Source organism: Ornithorhynchus anatinus, chromosome 1 (genome assembly GCF_004115215.2).
Source record: "Ornithorhynchus anatinus isolate Pmale09 chromosome 1, mOrnAna1.pri.v4, whole genome shotgun sequence".
NCBI lineage: Eukaryota > Metazoa > Chordata > Mammalia > Monotremata > Ornithorhynchidae > Ornithorhynchus > Ornithorhynchus anatinus.
In genome coordinates this window covers 182427222-182449696 of record NC_041728.1, presented here as the reverse complement: position 1 = coordinate 182449696, position 22475 = coordinate 182427222, and the positions used below count along the sequence as shown (strand labels likewise).

The 22475-nt window shown below is 62.5% G+C and overlaps 1 protein-coding gene across 1 annotated transcript in view; it reads right to left on the bottom strand.

Annotated features, from left to right (window-relative positions):
* Positions 1-21778, bottom strand: part of SLC4A3 (solute carrier family 4 member 3) — a 61858-nt gene extending 40080 nt beyond the window's left edge. The window contains exons 1-6 of the mRNA XM_029063219.1: positions 21733-21778; positions 20240-20469; positions 20046-20143; positions 12363-12559; positions 2685-2776; positions 1031-1211 (exon numbers count right to left, since the gene is read on the bottom strand). Of these exons, the coding sequence (XP_028919052.1) occupies positions 1031-1211; positions 2685-2776; positions 12363-12559; positions 20046-20143; positions 20240-20469; positions 21733-21778 (844 nt within the window). The remainder of the gene's footprint in view (positions 1-1030; positions 1212-2684; positions 2777-12362; positions 12560-20045; positions 20144-20239; positions 20470-21732) is intronic.
* Positions 21779-22475: the final 697 nt, after the last annotated feature.

Below are 22475 nucleotides of genomic sequence, written 5' to 3'. Positions count from 1 at the left end.
GACCGTGAGCCCGTCTGAGGGCAGGGACCGTCTCTATCTGTTACCCATTTGTCCGTTCCGAGCGCTTAGTCCAGTGCTCTGTACGTAGTAAGCGCTCAATAAACACTACTGAATGAATGAATGAATGAATACTATGTGCCAAGCACCGGGATAATAATAATAATAATAATAATAATGTTGGTATTTGTTAAGCCGCTTACTACGTGCCGAGCACCGTTCTAAGCGCTGGGGGAGACACAAGGGAATCAGGTCGTCCCCCGTGGGGCTCCCGGTCTTCATCCCCATTTTCCAGATGAGGGAACCGAGGCACCGAGAAGTGAAGGGACTCGCCCAAAGTCCCCCAGCCGACAAGTGGCCGAGCCGGGATTCGAACCCACGATCTCCGAGTCCAAAGCCCATGCTCTCTCCACTGAGCCACACCGCTTCTCATAATAATAATGTCGGTATTTGTATTTGTTAAGCGCTTTCTAGGTGCCGAGCACCGTTCTAAGCCCTGGGGGAGACACAGGGTCATCAGGTGGTCCCCCGCGGGGCTCCCGGTCTTCATCCCCATTTTCCAGATGAGGGAACCGAGGCACCGAGGAGTGAAGGGACTCGCCCAAAGTCCCCCAGCCGACAAGTGGCCGAGCCGGGATTCGGACCCACGGCCTCCGACGCCCAAGCCCGGGCTCTTTCCACTGAGCCACGCGTCGTCCCCCGCGGGGCTCCCGGTCTTCACCCCCCGTTTCCAGACGCGGTCACGGAGGCCCAGAGAAGCGAAGCGACCCGCCCGAGGTCACCCGGCTGACCGGCGGCGGAGGCGGGAGGAGAACCCGCGCCCTCCGACCCCCGAGGCCGGGCTCCGGGGCGGCGCCGCACGTTCCCGGGCGCTCGGTCAACGGGAGGGGGGGGGGAGGGACGGGGACGATAATGGCACGGGTTAAGCGCCCCCGACGTGCAGACGGCCGTTGCGAGCGCCGGGGAGGACACGGGGGGGGGGGGGGGATGGGGCGGACGCCCCGGGGGCCGGGACGAAGGGGAGGGTCCCTACCGTGGGCGATGGTCCTGCGGAGCTCCAGGAGGCTGCGGAAGGAGAGCGAGGCGACGTGGGGCTTGCCCCAGCGCTCCGTCTCCTCCTCCACGTCCTCCTCGAACTTGATCCAGCGCGCCGTCTCGCGCCACTGAGGCTCCTGGCCCTTCTCCAGCAGCAGCTCGTTCATCTCCACGAACACCTGGGCCGGGCGGGACGGCGAGGTCGGCCGAGGACGACCAGCCCCGTCATCGCGATGACGATGCGGGTGTCTGCTCAGCGCTCGCTAGGCGCGCGGCACCGTCCTAAGCGCCGAGGCAGATCCGGGAGGCTCCCGGTCTTCGTCCCCATTTCCCAGATGAGGTCACTGAGGCGCGGAGAGGTCAAGGGACTCGCCCGCAGTCCCACGGCCGACGCGGAGCTGGGATTCGAACCCGGGACCTCGGACTCCCAAGCTCGGGCTCTTCCCACTGAGCCGCGCCGCTTCCCGTAATGATGTTGGTATTTGTTAGGCGCCCACGACGTGCCGAGCGCCGTTCGAAGCGCCGGGGGAGGTACGGGGTCATCGGGTCGGCCCCCGTGGGGCTCCCGGTCTTCATCCCCGTTTGACGGACGAGGCAACTGAGGCCCAGAGAGGTGAGGTGACCGGCCCAAGGTCACCCAGCGGACAGGTGGCAGAGCCGGGATGACGATGATAATAATAACGTCGGTATCGGTTAAGCGCTTACTCTGTGCCAGGCACTGTTCTAAGCGCTGAGGTAGATACGAGGTGATCAGGTTGTCCCCCGTGGGGCTCACGGTCTTAAAATCCCCACTTCACAGGTGAGGAAACCGAGGCACGGAGAAGTGAAGTGACTTGTCCAAGGCCACACAGCAGACGAGTGACAGATCGGGGCTCATGATAATATTAACGGTATTTGTTAAGCGCTCACTCTGGGCTAAGCACCGCTCTAAGCGCTGGGCGGGGATATGAGGTTATCGCGTCGTCCCCCCGTGGGGCTCACAGTCTTCATCCCCACTTTCCAGATGAGGTGACTGAGGCCCAGAGAAGTGAAGTGGCTTGCCCGAGACCACACAGGAGACAAGTGACAGAGTGGGGCTGATAATAATAATGACAATGATAATAATGGTATTTGTTAAGCGCTTGCTCTGTGCCAAGCACCGTTCTAAGCGCCGGGGAGATACGAGAAGCGGCGTGGCTCAGTGGAAAGAGCCCGGGGGCTTGGGAGTCAGAGGTCGTGGCTTCGAATCCCGCCTCCGCCCCTTGTCAGCTGGGTGACTGCGGGCGAGTCACTTCACTTCTCCGGGCCTCAGTGACCTCATCTGTAAAATGGGGAGCCTCACGCAGGACAATCCGATGACCCCGTATCTCCCCCAGCGCTCAGAACGGCGCTCGGCACCTAGTAAGCGCTTAACAGATACCGACATCATTATTATCATTACGAGATAATCAGGTTGTCCCACACGGGGCTCACCGTCTTTATCCCCGTTTTCCAGGTGAGGTCACTGAGGCCCAGAGAAGTGAAGTGACTTGCCCAAGGTCACCCGGCTAGCGCGGGGAGGGGTCCCCCCCCCCCAGCCCCCCCGGCCCCCCGGTCCCCGATACCTCGTGCGGCCTCCTGTCGGGCCTGCTCTTCCTCTTCCTCGTCTCGCTGGGCGGGGAGGGGGTCGGGGCGGGACCCCGGGAGCCGCGCCGGGGGTCCGGGCTCCGGGACGGCTTCTTCACCAGGTGACGCCGGACACCGGGGTTGTCCTCCAGCCGGTGACCTGGGGGGGGGGGGGACGGGGACGGGGCGGCCCGCTCGGGCTCGGGGCTCATTCGTCCCGTTCATCCGTCCTGTCGTGTTTACTGAGCGCTCACTGGGTGCGGGGCGCCGGACTAGGCGCCTGGGCCCGGGGGACGCGTCCCGGCCGGGGAGGGCGTCGGGGACGGCTCCTCCGATCCGCCGCGGGGCCGGGACCGACCCCTCGGCCCCCCTCTCCGCCCCCGAGGCGGTATCCGTTCAGCGCTTACTATGCGGCGGGCACCGTATTAAGCACAGGGGTGGATACGACCAAATACGATAACAAATATCTCAAGTAATATTATCCTTGCAATGGTCTGTGTTCGGCGTTTACTATGTGCCAGGCACTGTGCTGAACACTGGGGTAGACAGAAGCAGATCCGGTTGGACCCAGTCCCCGTCCATCCCCATTTTCCGGATGAGGTCGCTGAGGGCCAGAGAAGTGAGTCGCACAAGGTCACACGGCGGACGAGCGGCGGAGCCGGGATTCGAACCCACGACCTCCGACTCCCAGGGCCGGGCTCCAGCCGCTAGAGGAGCAGCGCGGCTCAGCGGAAAGAGCCCGGGCGCGGGAGTCGGAGGTCACGGGTTCGAATCCCGACCCTGCCCCCCGTCGGCCGGGTGACTGTGGGCGGGTCGCTTCACTTCTCTGGGCCTCGGTCACCTCATCTGGAAAACGGGGATGAAGACCGGGAGCCTCACGGGGGACGACCCGACGGCCCTGTGTCTACCCCAGCGCTTAGAACGGTGCTCTGCACATAGCAAGCGCTTAACAAATACCAACATTATTATTATTATTCTCTGGGCCTCGGTGACCTCATCTGGAAAACGGGGATGAAGACCGGGAGCCTCACGGGGGACGACCTGATGACCCCGGATCTCCCCCAGCGCTTAGAATAGCGCTCGGCACAGAGTAAGCGCTTAACAAATACCAACGTAATTATTATTATTATTATTATTATTATTATTATTACGCCACGCCACTCCCAGGTCTAGTCCCTGCTGCTTCCGCCCGCTCACGTCCCGGGTCCCGCCCTCGCCCGGCCCCCCGGCACCGCCCCGCTCCTGCTCCGTGCCGGGGCTCCACCGGCCCCGGGGACACACCGGGCCGGGCCGCGGACGACCAGGGTGGCCGGGGAAGACTCTCGTGGTCTAATAATAACGTCGGCGTCTGTTAAGCGCTCACTATGTGCCGAGCGCCGTTCTAAGCGCTGGGGGAGGCACGGGGGAATCGGGTCGTCCCACGTGGGGCTCTCGGTCTTCATCCCCATTTTCCAGATGAGGGAACCGAGGCACCGAGAGGTTGAGCGACTTGCCCCAAGTCACCCAGCTGACACGTGGCCGAGCCGGGATTCGAACCCACGACCTCCGACTCCAAAGCCCGGGCTCTTGCCACTGAGCCACGCTGCTTCTCTAGTGGGTCTAGCGGGTCGAGCCCGGGCCTGGGAGTCAGAGGGTCAAGCCTCGGGCGAGTCACTTCACGTCTTCGGGCCTCGGTTCCCTCCTCCGGAAAAGGGGGATGCAGACCGTGCGCCCCACGCGGCACGGTGCATCGATGGCATCTGTTAAGCGCTTACTAGGTGCCGAGCACCATTCTGAGCGCCGGATGGATACGAAGTGATCAGGTGGTCCGCCGTGGGGCTCCCGGTCTTCATCCCCGTTCGACAGATGAAGTACCAGAGGCCCAGAGAAGCCAAGTGACTCGCCCGAGGTCACACAGCTGACAGATGGCGGAGACGGGATTAGAACCCACGACCTCTGACTCCCAAGCCCGCCCTCTTTCCGCTGAGCCACGCTGACGTAGCGGGTAGAGCCCAGATCTGGGAGTCAGAAGGTTCCGGGTTCTAATCCCGGCTCCGCCACTTGCCCGCTGAGTGACTTCGGGCGAGTCGCTTCACTTCTCTGGGCCTCGGTGAGAGAAGCAGCGTGGCTCAGTGGAAAGAGCCCGGGCTTTGGAGTCGGAGATCGTGGGTTCGAATCCCGGCTCTGCCACTTGGCAGCTGCGGGACTGGGGGCGAGTCATTTACCTTCTCTGTGCCTCAGTTACCTCATCTGCAAAATGGGAATGAAGACTGTGGGCCTCATGCAGTACAACCCGCTGACCCTGTATCTCCCCCAGCGCTTAGAACGGTGCTCTGCACACAGTAAGCGCTTAACAGATACCAACGTTATTATCTAGGAAATGGGGATGGAGACCGTGAGCCCCGGGTGGGACGGGGACTGCGTCCAACCCGATTTGCTTGGATTCACCCCAGCGTTTAGCACAGTGCCTGGCACGTAGTAAGCACTTAACAAACACCATATCGTTATTATTATCATTTATGCGGGACAGGGACTGTGTCCAAATTGATTTGCTCGTATCCACCCCAGCGTTCAGTACAGTATCTGGCATGTAGGAAGCGCCGTCTTCCCCGATCAGACCGTGAGCCCGTCAAAGGGCAGGGACCGTCTCTACCTGTTACCGATTTGTATATTCCAAGCGCTTAGTACAGTGCTCTGCACCTAGTAAGCGCTCAATAAATATTATTGAATGAATGAACTGAAATATCACAATTATTATCATTGTTAAGACAGGGGAGGGCCAGGGTGGATGGGGTAGGGAGGGATGGAGTGGGGGAGGGCCGGGATGGGGAGGGCTGGGGAATAATTATTATTATTATTATTATGATATTTGTTAAGCGCTTACTATGTGCCAAGCACCTTTCTAAGCACTGGGGTAGATACCAGCTATTCAGGTTGTCCCCCGTGGGGCTCAACGGTCTCCCCCCCATTTTCCAGAGGGGGTCACTGAGGCCCAGAGAAGCGTAGCGGTCCGCCCAAGGTCACACGGCAGACGGGTGGCGGAGCCGGGATTAGAACCCACGTCCTCTGACTCCTCGGCCCGGGCTCTCCCCACTAGGCCACGCCGCTCCTCGACGACAGGAGGGTCCGGGGAGGGCCGGGGCGGGCCGAGGCGGGAAGGCCAGGCCGCAGAGGACGAGGGGCCGCAGGGCTGGGTGGCGGCGGGCTAGGGCGGCGGGGGTCGGGGGCAAACGGGGGTCCCGGGGGGGGGGGGGGGGTCACTCGCAAGCCGGACCCCCGGCCGGGCCGCTCCGCCGGCCCCCAACGGTCCCGCGAGGGTCCGGCTCCTCCACCCCCGGCCCGGCCCCACCCCGCTCGTCCCCCACCTCGACCCTGGTCCCGGCCCAGGAGACCATCGGCGGTCTCTCTGGAGGCCTCCCCGCCGCCTGGCTCTCGGTGGGGGGGCCCCCGGGGCCCCCCGACCCTTCCTCGCACCCGGGTGCCGGGGGTCTCCGACCCCCAAAGCCCACTGGCACCGGCGGCCCTGGCCCCCCGCCCTACAAACGCTTCCCTTCCCCCGCCGCCATCGAATCGTCCCCGTCCTCGGGGCCTGGACATTTTCCATGACGTCGGTTGTCTGCTGCTCCACTTAGGGTCACGCATCCATTCGCTCGATAGTATTTATTGAGCGCTCTCTATGTGCAGAGCACTGGACTGAGCGCTTGGAATGGACAAGCCGGTAACAGATAGAGACGGTCCCTGCCCTTTGGCGGGCTTACGGTCTAATCGGGGGCCCCCACTCCCCAAAGAAGAACACTCCCCCCCCCCGTCCCCGTCCCCCAACGAGCTCCGAGGTGAAAGAGAAGCGGCGCGGCTCAGGGGCAAGAGGCCGGGCTTGGGTGTCGGGGGTCGTGGGTTCTGATCCCGCCCCCGCCGCTTGTCTGCTGTGTGACCTTGGCCAGAGCACTTCTCTTCTCTGCGCCTCATCTGGAAAATGGGGATGAAGTCTTTGAGCCCCACGTGGGACAACCTGATGATAATGATAATGTTGGTATTCGTTAAGCGCTTATTAGGTGCCAAGCGCTGTTCTAAGCGCTGGGGGAGATACAAGGTCATCAGGTAGGCCCACGTGAGGCTCCAGTCTTCATCCCCATTTTACAGACGAGGTAACCGAGGCCCAGAGAAGTGAAGTGACTTGCTCGGGGGTCACCCAGTGGAGAAGCGGCGGAGGCGGGATTAGAACTCATGACCTCTGACTCCCAAGCCCGGGCTCTTTCCACAAAGCCATGCCGCTTCGGTGATAATAATAACGTTGGCATTTGTTAAGCGCTTACTATGAGCAGAGCACCGTTCTGAGCGCTGGGGGAGAGACGGGGTCATCGGGTCGTCCCGCGTGAGGCTCACGGTTGATCCCCATTTTACAGATGGGGTCGCTGAGGCCCAGAGAAGTGAAGGGACTCGCCCACAGTCCCACAGCGCAGCGTGGTTCAGCGGAAAGGGCACGGGCTTTGGAGTCACAGGTCATGGGTTCGCATCCCGGCTCGGCCACTTGGCAGCTGTGTGACTTTGGGCGAGTCACTTAACGTCTCGGTGCCTCAGTTCCCTCATCTGTCAAATGGGGATGAAGACCGGGAGCCCCACGTGGGACGACCTGATTCCCCTGCGTCTACCCCAGCGCTTAGAACGGTGCTCGGCACGTAGTAAGCGCTTGACAGATACCGACGTCGTTATTATTATTATTGTTAAGTGGCAGAGCCGGGAGTCGCACCCATGACCTCTGACTCTGAAGCCCAGGCTCTTTCCGGATGACCCTGTATCTGCCCCGGCGCTTCAAACAGTGCTCGGCATGTAGTAAGCGCTTAACAAATATCACTGTTATTATCATTGAAGAGAGGAAGGGGATAGGGAGGGGGGGGTCTGTGCTAGTGCTGAAGGGGGCGCCGGGTCAGTCAGTCAAGGCTATTCACTGAGCGCTCACGGTGGGTTGGGAGCCGCCTCCCTGGCTCCCCCTCGTCTCTCTCCCACCCCCCCCAAGGGCTCCACGATAACAGGTGGTCCCAACCACCCCAGGCCTCGGTTAACGGGTAAGGGGGGAATGTCCAGCGGCTGCAGGGCGAAGCGGTTGGGGGGGGCGTGGGGGGAAGGGTAATAATAATAATAATAATAATAATGTCGGTATCTGTTAAGCGCTTACTATGTGCAGAGCACCGTTCGAAGCGCTGGGGGAGACGCAGGGTCATCGGGTCGGCCCACGGGGGGCTCACAGTTAATCCCCCTTTTCCAGATGAGGGAACGGAGGCCCAGAGAAGCAAAGTGACTCGCCCACAGTCACACAGCTGACAAGGGGCCGAGTGGGGATTTGAACCCATGACCTCTAGACTCCCAAGCCCGGGCCCTTTCCACTGAGCCACGCGGCTTCAGCGCCAAGCAGAGGGAGAAGAAATGGCCCTACTGAGGCAGTGTGGCCTGGTGGAAAGAGCCCCCGGCCCGGAAGGACCCGGGGACCGACAATAATGACAATACTCGTATTGGTTAGGCGCTCCCTTCTCATCCCCTCGGCACCGTACCCGTCCGGCTCAACTGTATAGATTTTCATCACCCTATTAATTTTGTTCATGAGATGTACATCACCCTGATTCTATTTATTTGCTATTGCTTTAATGAGACCTTCATCCCCTCGATCCTATTCATCGCCATCGTCCTCGTCCGTCCGTCTCCCCACATTGGACCGTGAGCCCGTCAGAGGGCGGGCACCGTCTCTATCTGTCACCGACCTGTCCGTTCCGAGCGCTCAGTCCAGTGCTCTGCACGTAGGAAGCGCTCAATAAGTACTATTGAATGACAAATACTCTTGAAGCACCCTTCTAAGGGGTGGCGTAGACACAGTGTAATGAAGTTGTCCCCCGTGGGGCTCTTTGTCCCCGTTTTCCGGATGAGGGAACTGAGGCCCAGAGAAGTGAAGTGGCTCGCCCAAGACCACACAGCAGACAAGTGGCAGAGCTGGATTCTAATAATACGAAGTAGAAGAATGGTATTCGTAAAGCGCTCATTGTGTGCCAAGCACCTTTCTAAGCGCCGGGGGAGATACCAGGTCATCAGGCTGTCCCTCGTGGGGCCCCCGGTCTCCATCTCCGTTTTCCAGATGAGGTAACGGAGGCCCAGAGAAGTGAAGTGACCGGCCCAAGGTCACACAGCAGACAAGTGGCGGAGCCGGGATTAGAACCCACGACCTCTGACTCCCAAGCCCGGCCTCTTGCCACTAAACTACTCTGCTTACGGGCTAATCCCGGCTCTGCCTGCCGCGGGACCCCAGGCAAGTCGCTTCACTTCTCTGGGCCTCGGTTCCCTCATCTGGAAAATGGGGTTTCACTACCCGTTCGGCCTCCGGCTTAATAATAGCGATGGTGTTTGTTAAGCGCTTTCCCTGTGCCAGGCGCTGTGCTAAGCACCGGAATAGATACAAGCAAGGTTGGATACGGGTCCTGTCCCACGTGGGGCTCACGGTCGCCACCCTTATTTTACAGATGAGGGAACTGAGGACCGGCGAAGCGAAGTGACTTGCCCACAGCCACCCGGCTGACGAGGGGCTGAGTCGGCATCTGAACCCGTGACCTGCGGCCTCCCAGGCCCGCGCTCGCTCCGCCGAGCCACGCCGCTTCTCAATCGATTGGCTTATCTACCCCGGCGCTTGGCACGGTCCTTAACACCCAGTAAGCATGGAGCGAATACCACAGTTATTGCCGTTATCGTCTCTAACGACGTTAGAAGGTTAAGACGAGAAGCAGCGCGGCCCAGTGGGTAGAGGCCGGGGCCCGGGAGTCCGGAGGACCTGGGTTCGAATCCCGGCCCCGCCACCCGTCAGCTGGGCGACCGGGGGCCAGTCACTTCGCTTCTCTGGGCCTCAGTTCCCTCGTCTGGAAAAGGGGGACGAAGAGTGGGAGCCCCACGTGGGACAGGGACTGTAAAGGCGTCCACGGGGTGGCCCCGTCCTCCCCGCCCCGGCCGCTCTCCTCCTCCTCCTCCTCCTCCTCCTCCACCCTGGGCCGCACGCCCCGCTCCTCTCGTGCCGACCTCCTCCCCGCCCCGCCGCCGACCCCCGGCTCACGTCCCGCCTCCGGCCCGGAAGGCCCTCCCTCCTCAGATCCCACCGACGACGACTCTCCCGCCGTTCGAATCCTTCCTGCAGGCCCCCCTCCTCCCGGAGGCCTTCCCCGACCGCGCCCTCCTCTCCTCTCGTCCCGCTCCCTTCCGCGTCGCCCCGACTCGCTCCCTTTCTTCATCTTCCCTCCCTCGGCCCCGCACCCCTTCCGTCCACCTCCCTCAGTAGAAGCAGCGTGGCTCGGTGGGAAGAGCCTGGGCTTTGGAGTCGGAGGTCATGAGTTCGAATCCAGGCTCCGCCACTTGTCAGCTGTGTGACTGTGGGCGAGTCCCTTAACTTCTCTGGGCCTCAGTTGCCTCATCTGTCAAATGGGGATGAAGACCGTGAGCCCCACGTGGGACATCCTGATTCCCCTGTGTCTACCCCGGCGCTTAGAACGGTGCTCGGCGCATAGTAAGCGCTTAACAGATACCAACATTATTATTACTATCATTATTGTTATTCCTTTCTATTCACGTCCGTCTCCCCCCCTAGCCCTTCAGCTGGCCGTCACCACGGAATTAGTCTGTGACAGTGCCCTCTCCCAATCGATTTAATCTACCGATTTTGCTAACGAGGTGTACATCTCCGTGATTCTATTGATCTCGATGATGTGGTTTTGTTCCGTTCGGCTCCGTCTCCCCCGTTTAGACCGTCAGCCCGTCGTTGGGCGGGGCTGGCCTCTCTCTGTTGCCGAATTGTTCATTCCAAGGGCTTAGTAATGACGATAACAATAACGTCGGTATCTGTGAAGCGCTTACTACGGTGCAGAGCACCGTCCTGAGCGCTGGGGTGGATACGGGGGAAGCAGGTCGTCCCACGTGAGGCTCACTGTCTTGATCCCCATTTTCCAGATGAGGGAACCGAGGCCCAGAGAAGCGAAGTGACTCGCCCACAGTCACCCAGCTGACGAGGGGCAGAGCCGGGAGTCGAACCCGTGACCTCTGACCCCCAAGCCCGGGCTCTTCCCACTGAGCCACGCTACAGCGCTCCGCACAGGGTCAGCGCTCAGGAAATACGATCGAACGCACGCTCAAGTGCTCTACACATGGTAAGCGCTCAATAGGTATCACCGATTCCTTCAATCGTATTTATTGAGCGCTTCTACCGCGTGCAGAGCACCCAGTCGCTGGGGGGGGGGGGACATCCAACACGGCAATAAAGACGATCCCTGCCCACGCCGGGCTCACAGTCGAGACGGGCGGGAGACAGATATGAAAACAAGGAAACAGGCATCGATTTAAAGAACTGGCCGCCTGGCTGACCGTATCCAACCTGATCATCTTAAATCTCCCCCAGCGTTCAGTACGGTGCCCGGCACGTTATTATTATTATTATTATTATCATCCCTAGGAGGTGGCCGATCGCAGGAGGGGCGAGGGGAAGGGATGGGCCAAAGAAGGAGAGAAGAGTAAGAAGTCACAGCAGAATTCATGAGAAGCAGCGTGGCTCAGTGGCAAGAGCCCGCGCTTGGGAGTCAGAGGTCATGGGTTCGAATCCCGGCTCTGCCCCTTGTCAGCCGGGTGACTGTGGGCGAGTCGCTTCACTTCTCTGGGCCTCAGTGACCTCATCTGGAAAATGGGGATGAAGCCCGTGAGCCCCACGTGGGACAACCCGATGACCCCGGATCTCCCCCGGCGCTTAGAACGGCGCTCGGCACATAGGAAGCGCTTAGCAAATACCAATCTTATTATTGTTATTATTATTATTAATTGGAAAAGCAGTGTGGCCTAGTGGGTAGAATCTGGGCCTGAAAGACCGGGGTTTTGATCCGGCTCTGCCAGGTGCTCGCTGCGTGACCCAGGCCAAGTCATTTCACTTTTCCGGGCCTCGGTTTCCTCGACTGTAAAACGGGGGGTCCCCGTTGGGCCTCCTGCTCGGAGCGTGAACGGAGCGTGGGGCGGGAACCGCGTCCGACCTAATTAACCGGGACCTATCCCGCCGCTCCGGACGGTGTTGGATGCAGAGTCGGCGCTCAACGGAGACCATTTTAAAGAAAAGGAACCGGAGCCGGGGGGCGGGTTTGCGGAGGGTCTGGCTGCTAAACCCAGTTCTTGTCCCCGCCTGCTGGGTGACCCTGGACAAGTCATTTCAGTCACTGAAGCGGCGTGGCTCAGTGGCAAGAGCCCGGGCTTGGCAATCAGAGGTCACGGGTTCTAATCCCCACCCCGCCGCTCGGCAGCTGCGTGACTTCGGGCAAGTCACGCGGCTCAGTGGAAAGAGGCCGGGCTTGGGAGCCAGGGGTCGTGGGTTCGAATCCCGGCTCTGCCACCTGGCCGCCGTGTGACTGCGGGCGAGTCACTTCGCTTCTCGGCGCCTCGGTGACCTCATCTCTAAAATGGGGACTGACCGTGAGCCTCACGTGGGACCACCCGATGACCCTGTGTCTCCCCCAGCGCTTCGACCGGTGCTCTGCACATGGTAAGCGCTTAACAGATAGCAACATCATTATTCTCCGTGCCTCAGTTCCCTCATCTGTCAAATGGGGAGGAAGAGCCTCACGTGGGACGACCCGATGATCCCGGATCTCCCCCAGCGCCTCCAACGGTGCTCTGCACCTAGTAAGCGCTTAACAGATACCCACATCATTATTATCATTATCAGAGGCGGTCCCCACGACCGGGGAGGGGACGGGCCGTGGCGGACTCACTTTTCATGTCGTCCAGGTCGGCCGAGCCGAGCATCCGGGCTTCCGCTTCGTCGGTGGGCGCGCGGCGGTCCTCGCTCCCGGCCCCGTCCAGGGCGCTGCCCGGGCACAGCCGCCCCCTCAGGTCGTAGCCGGCGGCCGGGCTCCACGGCCGACTCTTCTCCCCGCCCCTCGGGGCCCACGGCCGCGATCCCGGAGGGCTGCGGAGGCAAGAGGGGCGGTCCGTCGGGGTTTGTAACGATAATAATAATAATAATGATAACGTTGGTATCCGTTAAGCGCTTACTATGTGCAGAGCACCGTTCTGAGCGCTGGGGGAGACACAGGGGGATCGGGTCGTCCCACGCGGGGCTCCCGGCCTTCAGCCCCGTTTTCCAGATGAGGTCACGGAGGCCCAGAGAAGTGAAGCGACTCGCCCACGGTCACCCAGCTGACCGGGGGCGGAGCCGGGATGCGAACCCACGACCTCTGACTCCAAAGCCCGGCTGAGCCACGCGCACCTCCCGGGAGCAGAACGACGCGCCGACCGGTCGGGAGAGGACGACGGGGTGGGGAGACACGTTCGGCGTGGCTCGGTGGCAAGAGGCCGGGCCGGGCAGTCGGAGGTCGTGGGTTCTAATCCCGGCTCCGCCGCTTGTCAGCTGGGTGACCTTGGGCGAGTCACTTCACTTCTCGGTGTCTCGGTTCCCTCGGCGGTCAAACGGGGGTGAAGACGGTGAGCCCCACGGGGGACAACCCCATCGACTTGGCTCCTCCACAGCGCTTAGAACAGTGCTTTGCATGTATTCGTTCATTCAATAGTACGTATTAATAATAATAATAATAATAATGATGATGTTGGTATCTGTTAAGCGCTTACTATGGGCCCGGCACTGTTCTAAGCGCTGGGGGAGATACAGGGTCATCGGGCTGTCCCACGTGGGGCTCACGGTTAATCCCCATTTTACAGATGAGGTCACTGAGGCCCAGAGACGTCAAGTGACTCGCCCGCAGTCACACAGCTGACAGGTGGCGGAGCCGGCATTCGAACTCATGACCCGTGACTCCCAAGCCCGTGCTCTTTCCACTGAGCCACACTGCTTCTCTACTGTATGTATTGCTTCTCTAATGTATGTATTGAGCGCTTACTATGTGCAGAGCAACAGACAGAGACAATCCCTGCCCACTGACGGGCTTACAGTCATATAGGAAGCGCTTAACAAATGCCCTCATCATCATCATCATCATTATTATTATTATTCTCTGGCCCTCAGTTACCACATCTGTAAAATGGGGATTAAGACGATGAGCCCACACGGTACAACCTGATCGCCTGGTATCTCCCTCCCAGCGCTTAGAACAGCGCTTCGCACGCAGTAAGCGCTTAACAAATGCCATCGTTATTATGTTCCTCGCCCACGGTCCGCTGTGTGCGGAGCACTGTACTGAGCGCCCGGGAGAGGACGACAGAGTTGGCAGACAGGATCCCTGCTCTCGGGAAGCAGACGGTCTAATAATAATCATAGCGGCACTTGTGAAGCGCTTACTATGTGCCAGGCACCGTACCGAGCGCCGGGGCGGATACAAGAAAGGAGCCAGGTCCTTCTGACTCCCAGGTCCGTGCTCTTCCGCTAGGCCAGGCTGCTGCAGGCCGCTGTACTGAGCGCTCTTGGGAAAGGACTATAAAGCCGGCGGACACGATCCCGGCCCTCAAGGAGCCGTCGGTCCACTGCGTGCGGAGCACCGGACTGAACGCTTCGGAGAGAATAATAGACTTGGTTGGACTTGGTCTCCGTCCACGTAAAGCTTTTAGATCAGAGGGGGAGGCAGACGAGGAAATGAATTAATAACAATAATAATCATCATCATGATGGAATTTGTTAAGCGCTTACTACGTGCCAGACACTAAACCGAGAGCTGGAGTGGAAACAAGCAAATGGGCTTGGACGCAGTCCCTTATAATAATAATGATGATGATGATGACGATGATGATGATGATGCAATTTGTTAAGCGCTTACTATGTGCCAGACACTGTACTAAGCACCGGAGTGGATATAAGCAAATCAGGTTGGACGCAGTCCCTTATAATAACAATAATAATGATGATGATGATGATGATGATGCAATTTGTTAAGCGCTTACTATGTGCCAGACACTGTACTAAGCACCGGAGTGGATATAAGCAAACGAGGTTGGACACAGTTCCTTGTAATAACAATAATGATGATGGAATTTGTTCAGCGCTTACTCCGTGCCAAACACCGTACTAAGCGCCGGAGTGGATACGAGCAAATCGGGTTGGACACAGTTCCTTACGATAATAATAATAATAATGATGATGGAATTCGTTAAGCGCTTACCATGTGCCAAGCACCGTACTAAGCGCCGGAGTGGATACGAGCAAATCGGGTTGGACAGAGTTCCTTATAATAAAAATAATAATAATAATAATGACGGAATCCGTTAAGCGCCGCTTACCATGTGCCAAGCACCGTACTAAGCGCCGGAGTGGATACGAGCAAATCGGGTTGGACACAGTTCCTTATAATAAAAATAATAATAATAATAATAATAATGACGGAATCCGTTAAGCGCCGCTTACCATGTGCCAAGCACCGTACTAAGCGCCGGGGTGGATACGAGCAAATCGGGTTGGGCACGGTCCCTTATCCCACATGGGTCTCCCCATCTCCATCCCCATCTTCCGGATGAGGGAACTGAGGCCCAAGAAGCGAAGTGACTCGCCCAAGGTCTCCCAGCCGACAAGCGGACGAGAACCCATGACCTTTTGACTCCCGGGCCCGGACTCCGCCCACCACACTAATTCAATAGTATCTATCGAGCGCTTACTATGTGCAGAGCACCGGACTAAGCGCTGGGAACGGACAGATCGGCCAGAGAGAGAGAGAGACGGTCCCTGCCCAGGGACGGGCTCCCGGTCGAACGCAGCTTCTCTAATGCCAGTTGGGCGTGGACGTTCATCCGAGCGTATTTGTGGGGCGCTCACTGTGCGCAGAGCACTGTACTAAGCGCTTGGAATGACACGAGAGCTGCGGGGCTGGGGGTGGCGGGACTATCAAGCGCTTTAAGGGGTTCACGGTCAAGCGCACAGTCGACGCGGGAGGGAAGCGGAAACGAGGGCTGAGTCGGGGAAGGCCTCTCGGAGGAGGCGGGATTCCTCGGAGGGTTGTGCGGAGAGTGACCGTCTGCGGGATTGGAAGGCGGAGGGCGTCCAGGCCGGAGGCGGGACGCGGGCCGGGGGGTCGGCGGCCAGACGGAGGAGGCGGCGGGGCGGGGAGGAGGTCGGCGCGAGAGGAGCGGGGCGTGCGGCCCAGGGTGGAGGAGGAGGAGGAGGAGGAGGAGGAGAGCGGCCGGGGCGGGGAGGACGGGGCCACCCCGCGGACGCCTTTAAAGCCGACGGGGACGCGTTTCTCTCTGATACGGAGGGTCTTGAGGGGCGGGGAGACGCGGACCCGACGTCTCCGTGGAGAAACGACGCGGGCGGCCGAGGGGGATCTGGACCGGGGTGGGGAGAGGCGGGAGGCGGGGAGGTCGGCCGGGAGGCCGACGGAGGAGTCGAGGCGGCCCGGGAATGACGCGGTAGCATTTCGGACGGAGAAGAAGGGGCGGATTTTCAAGACGTTGTGAAGGTGGAACCGACGGGATCCGGTGGCACGTGGACTACGTGGGTTGAAAGAGAGAGATGAGTCAGGGATGACGCCGAGGTTAGAGGCTCGTGAGACTGGGGGGGGGGGGGGGGTGGGGGGGGGGGGGGGGGGGGGGGGGGGGGGGCCGTCTACGGTGACGGGAAAGACGGGGGAGGATGGGGGGATGGGGGGAGACGAGGGGCTGATCTGGACGCTTTAAATTTGAGGTGACAGCGGGACCTCCGAGCAGAGACGTCCCGGAGGCGGGAGGGGATGCGAGACCGCGGAGGGGGAGGGAGATCGGGGAACCGTCCGCGGAGAGGCGGCGGTCGGAGCCGTGGGAGCGGATGAGTTCTCCGAGGGAGGGGGTGGAGACGGAGAAGGGGACCCGGAACCGACCCCCCGGGGACCCCCACGGCGAGGGGGCGGGAGGCGGAGGAGGAGCGGCCGGAGAGACGGGGGGGGGGGGGGGAGAACCGACCGAGTCGGATCGCATTTCCGGGAGCGGGGGACGGGCCCCGGCGTCGAAGGCAGCGGAGGAGGAGGAGGAGGAGGACGGAGGAGGACGGAGGAGAGGCCGGCGGAGGGGGCCGGGAGGGGGGTCGGCGGTGACCCGGAAAGGGGCGGTTTCGGCGGGGCGAAGGGGACGGAAGCCAGTTCGCCGGGGGTCGAGGGCGGCCGAGAGGCGGAGGAGGAGGATGGGGTAGAGGCCGTTGGATCCGGGAAGAAGGAAGTCGGCGGCGACCTGCGAGAGGGCGGTTAAAGGGGAGCGGAGGGGACGGAGGCCGGATGGGAGGGGGGTCGGGGGGAGAATCCGAGGAGAGGAACCGGAGACGGCGGGTGTAGGCGACTCCCCCCGAGGAGTCTGGAGAGGAAGGGCGGGGGGGAGCCGGGGGGGAGGGGGGGGGGGGTCAAGGGAAGGGAACCTTTTTAGGCTCGGGGAGACGGGGGCGTGTTTGAAAGCAGCGGGGAAGAAGCCCCCCGGAGAGCCGTCGGTTGAGGATGGCGGTCGGGGAGGGAAGAAGGGAAGGGGCGAGTGGTTTCCAGAGTCGCGGCTCCATCCCGGGCCTGGGCGTCAGGGGGTCACGGGTTCTCATCCCAGCTCCTCCACCCGTCCGCTGAAGCTGTGACTTGGGGCAAGTCACTTAACTGCTCTGTGCCTCAGTCACCTCGACTGTAAAATGGGCATGAAGACCGTGAGCCCCACGTGGGACAACCTGAACACCCTGCATCCTCCCCGGCGCTTAGCACGGGGCTTTGCACGGAGTAAACGCTTAACGGACGCCACCGTTCTTCTTCTTATTCTCTGGGCCTCAGTCGCCTCATCTGTAAAATGGGGATGAAGACCGTGAGCCCCGTGGGGGACAGGGACCGCGTCCAACCCGATCATCTTGTATCTACCCCAGCACGGCGCCTGGCACCTAGCGGTCGATTCTATCGACCGCTATCGTTCTCGTCCGCCCGTCTCCCCCCGATGAGACCGTGAGCCCGGCAGAGGGCGGGGACCGTCTCCATCTGTCACCCATCCGTCCGTCCCGAGCGCTCAGTCCAGTGCTCCGCGCATAGTTAGCGCTCAATAAATACTATCGAATAAATGAATGAGTAGTAAGCCCTTAATAATAATGATGATAACTGCGGTACTTGTGGGGTGTTTACTACGGGCCAGGCCCTGTACTAAGCGGTGGGGTGGATACAAGCGAATGGGGACTGAGACCGTGGGACAACCCGATGACCCGGTATCTACCCCAGCGCTTAGAACGGTGCTCGGCAAACAGTAAGCGCTTAACAAATACCATCATCATCATCATCATCATCATCATCATCACGGATTGCCAAGCAAGTCTGAAAGAGAAACCGGAGAGGACCCCGACTGCACTGTCCTCTTCCGGACACTCAGTACAGTGCTCCGCACACAGGAGGCGCTCAATCGTGAACAGTGTCGGTATCCGTTAAGCGCTCACTCTGTGCCGAGCACCGTTCTAAGCGCCGGGGGAGACGCGGGGTGATCGGGCCGTCCCCCGTGGGGCTCCCGGTCTCCGGCCCCATTTTCCAGATGAGGTCACCGAGGCCCAGAGAAGTGAAGCGACTCGCCCAAAGTCCCCCAGCTGACAGGCGGCGGAGCCGGGATTAGAACCCCTGACCCCTGACTCCCGAGCCCGGGCTGTTGCCGCTGAGCCACGCCGCTTACCGCCGATTGATAAGAGTCACGGCCTCTGTTAAGCGCTTACTATGCGCCAGGCGCCGTACTGAGCGCTTGCGGAGGATCCAAGCAAACGGGGTCGGAGGCAGTCCCCGGTCCACGTGGGGCTCACGGTCTCCATCCCCCTTCGACAGACGAGGCAGCCGAAGGCCAGAGGAGGGAAGCGACCTGCCCAAGGTCACACAGCAGACAAGTGGAGGAGGCGGGATCAGGATCCGGGCCCCGGTGGGTGACCCTCAGGCCGGTGCTTCCGTACTCCCCTCAGCCCTCACCACGGCGCTCTGCCCACACGGAGTGAGAAGCAGCACGGCCTAGCGCGCAGAGCGTGGGCCCGCAAGTCAGAAGGTCGTGGGTTCTCATCCTGACTCTGCCACTCGTCTGCCGTGCGGCCTTGGGCAAGTCGCTTCACTTTCCCGTGCCTCGGTTCCCTCATCTGCAAAATGGGAGATGAGGCTGCGAGCCCCGCGGGGGACGGGGACTGTGTCCAACCGGATCGTTCAGTCATTCATTCGACGGTCTTTACGGAGCGCCTACTACGTGCAGAGCACCGGACTGAGCGCTGGGAATTTACAACTGGGCAACAGATAGAGACCACCCCCGCCCAACGACCGTGGCTCAGCGGAAAGAGCCCGGGCTTGGGAGTCGGGGCTCGTGGGTTCGAATCCCCGCCCCTGCCACTCGTCAGCTGTGTGACCTGGAGCAAGTGGCCTTCACTCCTCTGGGCCTCAGTGACCTCATCTGGAAAATGGGGATGAAGACCGGGAGCCCCGCGTGGGACGACCCGATGACCCCGGATGGCCCCCAGCGCTTAGAACGGTGCTCGGCACGTAGTCGGCGCTTAACGGATACCGACATCATCGTCATCATTATTATTAATCAGGGGAGACGGACAGATAAAGGCAAGACAACATCATCACCGTAAATGGAATCAAGATCATGTTGCACCTCCCCCAGCGCTCAGAACGGCGGCCGGCACACGGCAAGCGCTTAACGAATGGCGTCACTATTGTTAAAACGGGAATGGAGACTGCGAGCCCCACCTGGGGCAGGGACCGTGTCCAACCCCGTTTTAAGTGTATCTCCCCCCAGCGCTCACTCCAGTGCCTGGCGCACGGTAGGCGCTTAACAAATACTCTTATCGTTAGCAGCGTCCCCTCCCAAGCGCTCAGCCCCGTGCTCCGCGCACGGTCGGCGCTCGAGGAATACGACTGAACGAGTGAATGAATATTAACGAGAAGCAGCGGGGCTCGGAAGAGAGGGCCCGGGCTGGGGAGTCAGAGGGTGCGGGTTCTAATCCCGGCTCCGCCGCTCGTCAGCCGGGCGACCCGGGGCCAACCGCTTCGCTTCTCGGTGCCTCGGTTCCCTCATCCGTCAAGTGGGGATGAAGACTGTCGGGCCCCACGTGCGACGACCTCCCCCCGGCGCTTAGAACGGCGCTCGGCCCACAGTCAGCGCTTAACGAACACCAGAACCGTCGCGATGACGGAGGACACGATGACGGCGCTCAGAACGGTGCTCCGCACACAGTCAGCGCTTAACCAATACCCACATCGTCACGACGACGGCGGCTAAGATCGGCCGGCCGAGACGCGGCCGGGAGAGGAAGCCCCTCCTCCGGGTCGCGGGGAGGGGGTCGTTCCCTCATTCCATCGTCTTTACCGAGCGCTTACCGCGCGGAGAGTCGAGCGCCGAGATCCATCGAGCGCTCGCCGCGCGGGGAGGTCGGCGCTCAGACCGGCGCTCGGCCCCCCGCGAGCGCTTCGCGAAAACCCTCGTCGTCCTCGCCGCCGGAGCAGGCGCTTGAGGGGGGACGACCCCCGCCCGCGGATGGAGGGCGGAGAGCGGGGCCGGGTGGGTACCTCTGGGGGTCCTCGGGCTTCCGCTCCGGACTCCGCCCGGGGGTCCTGGGGGGCTCCGGGGGCCGACGGACGTCCTCCTCGTCGCTCCCGACGGAAAACTGGAGCGGAGGGGAGGGGGGCTGAGACGGGGACCCCTCCCCCTCCGGCCTCCCCGGTCCCCCCCCCCCCCCCCCCCCGGCCCCCCGGCCCCTTGCCTTAGGTCGCCGCGGGGGTCCCTCCGGCTCCCCCTCCTCATCGCGGCCGTCCTCTCGGGCCTCGGGCCCGCCGGCCCCCTCCTCTCGGACGGCGGGGGTCTCCCGGGACGGGGTGACCGACGTCCTCCCCTTCTTCCTCTTCCTCCGGGGGGCCAGGCCGGGCGGCTTGTGCGCCGGCGGCAGGTGGGCGGACAGAGGGCGGTGCGCGTGGTGGGACGCGTGACGGCGAACTGGGGCAGAAAACCGGGCCGGGGGGGGGGGCGGGCGATGGCGGGGCGGGGGGACGGACGGCCGCGCCGAGCCCCCTCCCCGCCCCGGCGCCCTCCACGCCCGGCGCGCTGGGTCTCCCCCCCCCTCCCCCCCGCCCCCGTCCGAGCTTAGTAACGATGATAATTCCGGGCGGCGGCTTCGTGGCAAGAGCCCGGGCCTGGGAGTCGGAGGGCGCGGGTTCTCATCCCGCCTCCGCCACCGGTCCGCCGGGAGACCCCCCGGGCAAGCCGCGTCCCTTCTCCGGGCCTCGGGGACCTCATCTGGAAAATGGGGACGGAGACCGGGAGCCCCACGGGGGACAATCCGATGACCCCGAAGCCACCCCCAGTGTCGGCGCGGCGCTTGGCGCCTAGTCAAGCACCCGACGCGTACCCTGATTGGTATCGGCAGTAACAGGAAGGGCTACGCGCCGGGCACCGCGATGACGACAACGGTAACGCTGGCACGCGTTAAGCGCTCCCTACGCGCAGGACACCGTTCCGAGCGCCGGGGCAGACCCGGGGGAATGGGGTCGTCCCCCCGTGGGGCTCCCGGTCTTCATCCCCGTCTTCCAGATGAGGGAACCGAGGCCCAGGGAAGCCAAGCGACCCGCCGACGAGCGGCAGCGCCGGGATCCGGGCCCCCGACCTCTGACTCCCCAGCCCGGGCTCCCTCCACCGGGCCGCGCTGCCCCTCGTCCGTCCCGAGCGCCCGAGCGGATCCGAGCCGACGGTAGGGCTCGCCGTCCCCGTCCTCCGTCTTCCGGACGAGGTCGCCGAGGCCCAGGGAAAGGAAGCGACGCGCCCAAGGTCACCCGGCGGACGGGTTCACTGGGTCGTATTTCCCGAGCGCTCGCCGTGCGCACGACGCACGGCGACGGGGAGGGAAAGCGGGACACGGCCATAAAGAGCGACACGGTCCGCAGGCTAGAGCGGCAGGGCGGGATCAGAACCCGCGACCCCGCGACGCCTCGCCACAGGTCAAGCGCGGGGCACGGCGGCCCGCGCGCGGTCAGCGCCCGGTAAAGCGGCCGGGAAGCGGAGGACGGCTCGGCGGAGAGAGGCCGGGCCCGGGAGTCGGAGGGACCCGGGTTGTCGTCCCGCCCCCGCCCCGTCGGCCGGGCGGCCCCGGCCGGGTCGCTTGGCTTCTCCGGGCCTCGGTGACCGCCCCCGGAAAATGGGGACGGACGGAGACCGTCGAGCCCCCCGCGGGGGACAGCCCGACGGCCTCGGGTCTGCCAGGACGGCGCTCGGCGCGTAGTAGGCGCTCGACGGCTCCCGTCGACGTCATCGGTCGTTATCCGAGACGACCCGACCGGAGGGATGGGATGGGCTGAGGTCGGCGAGGGAGGGGTGGGGGGCGGGGAACGCGGGGAGAGAGAGAGAGAGAGCAGGAGCGGGAGGGCATCTCGCTGGGGGGGGCGGGGGGGGGGTCTCGGGGGGGTCCGCCGTGCCCGTTCGGAGCCGGGGCCCGGGGAGGCCGGGCCCTGACACCCCCAGCCCGAACCCCACGGGGCGGGGGGGGGGCGCTGGGGTGACCGAGGGGTGGTGATGGGGGGCGGGGGGGACGGAGGATGCAGGGGGAGGGGGATGGAGGGCAGGGGGACGGGGGGCTGGAGGGTGGGGGGATGGAGGGGGATGGGAGCAGGGGGGTGGGGGGCGGGGAGATGGGGGCAAGAAGCTGGGGGGCAAGGAGATGGGGGGCAAGGAGGGGGGGGCGGGGGGGGCAGGGGGATGGAAGGAGGGGGATGGAGGGCAGGGGGACGGGGGGCTGGAGGGTGGGGGGATGGAGGGGGATGGGAGCAGGGGGGTGGGGGGGCGGGGAGATGGGGGCAAGAAGCTGGGGGGCAAGGAGATGGGGGGCAAGGAGGGGGGGACGGGGGGGCGGGGGGATGGAAGGAGGGGGATGGAAGGAGGGGGATGGAGGGCGGGGGGATGGGGGCAGGGAGATGGGGGGCAAGGAGGGGGGGACGGGGGGGGCAGGGGGA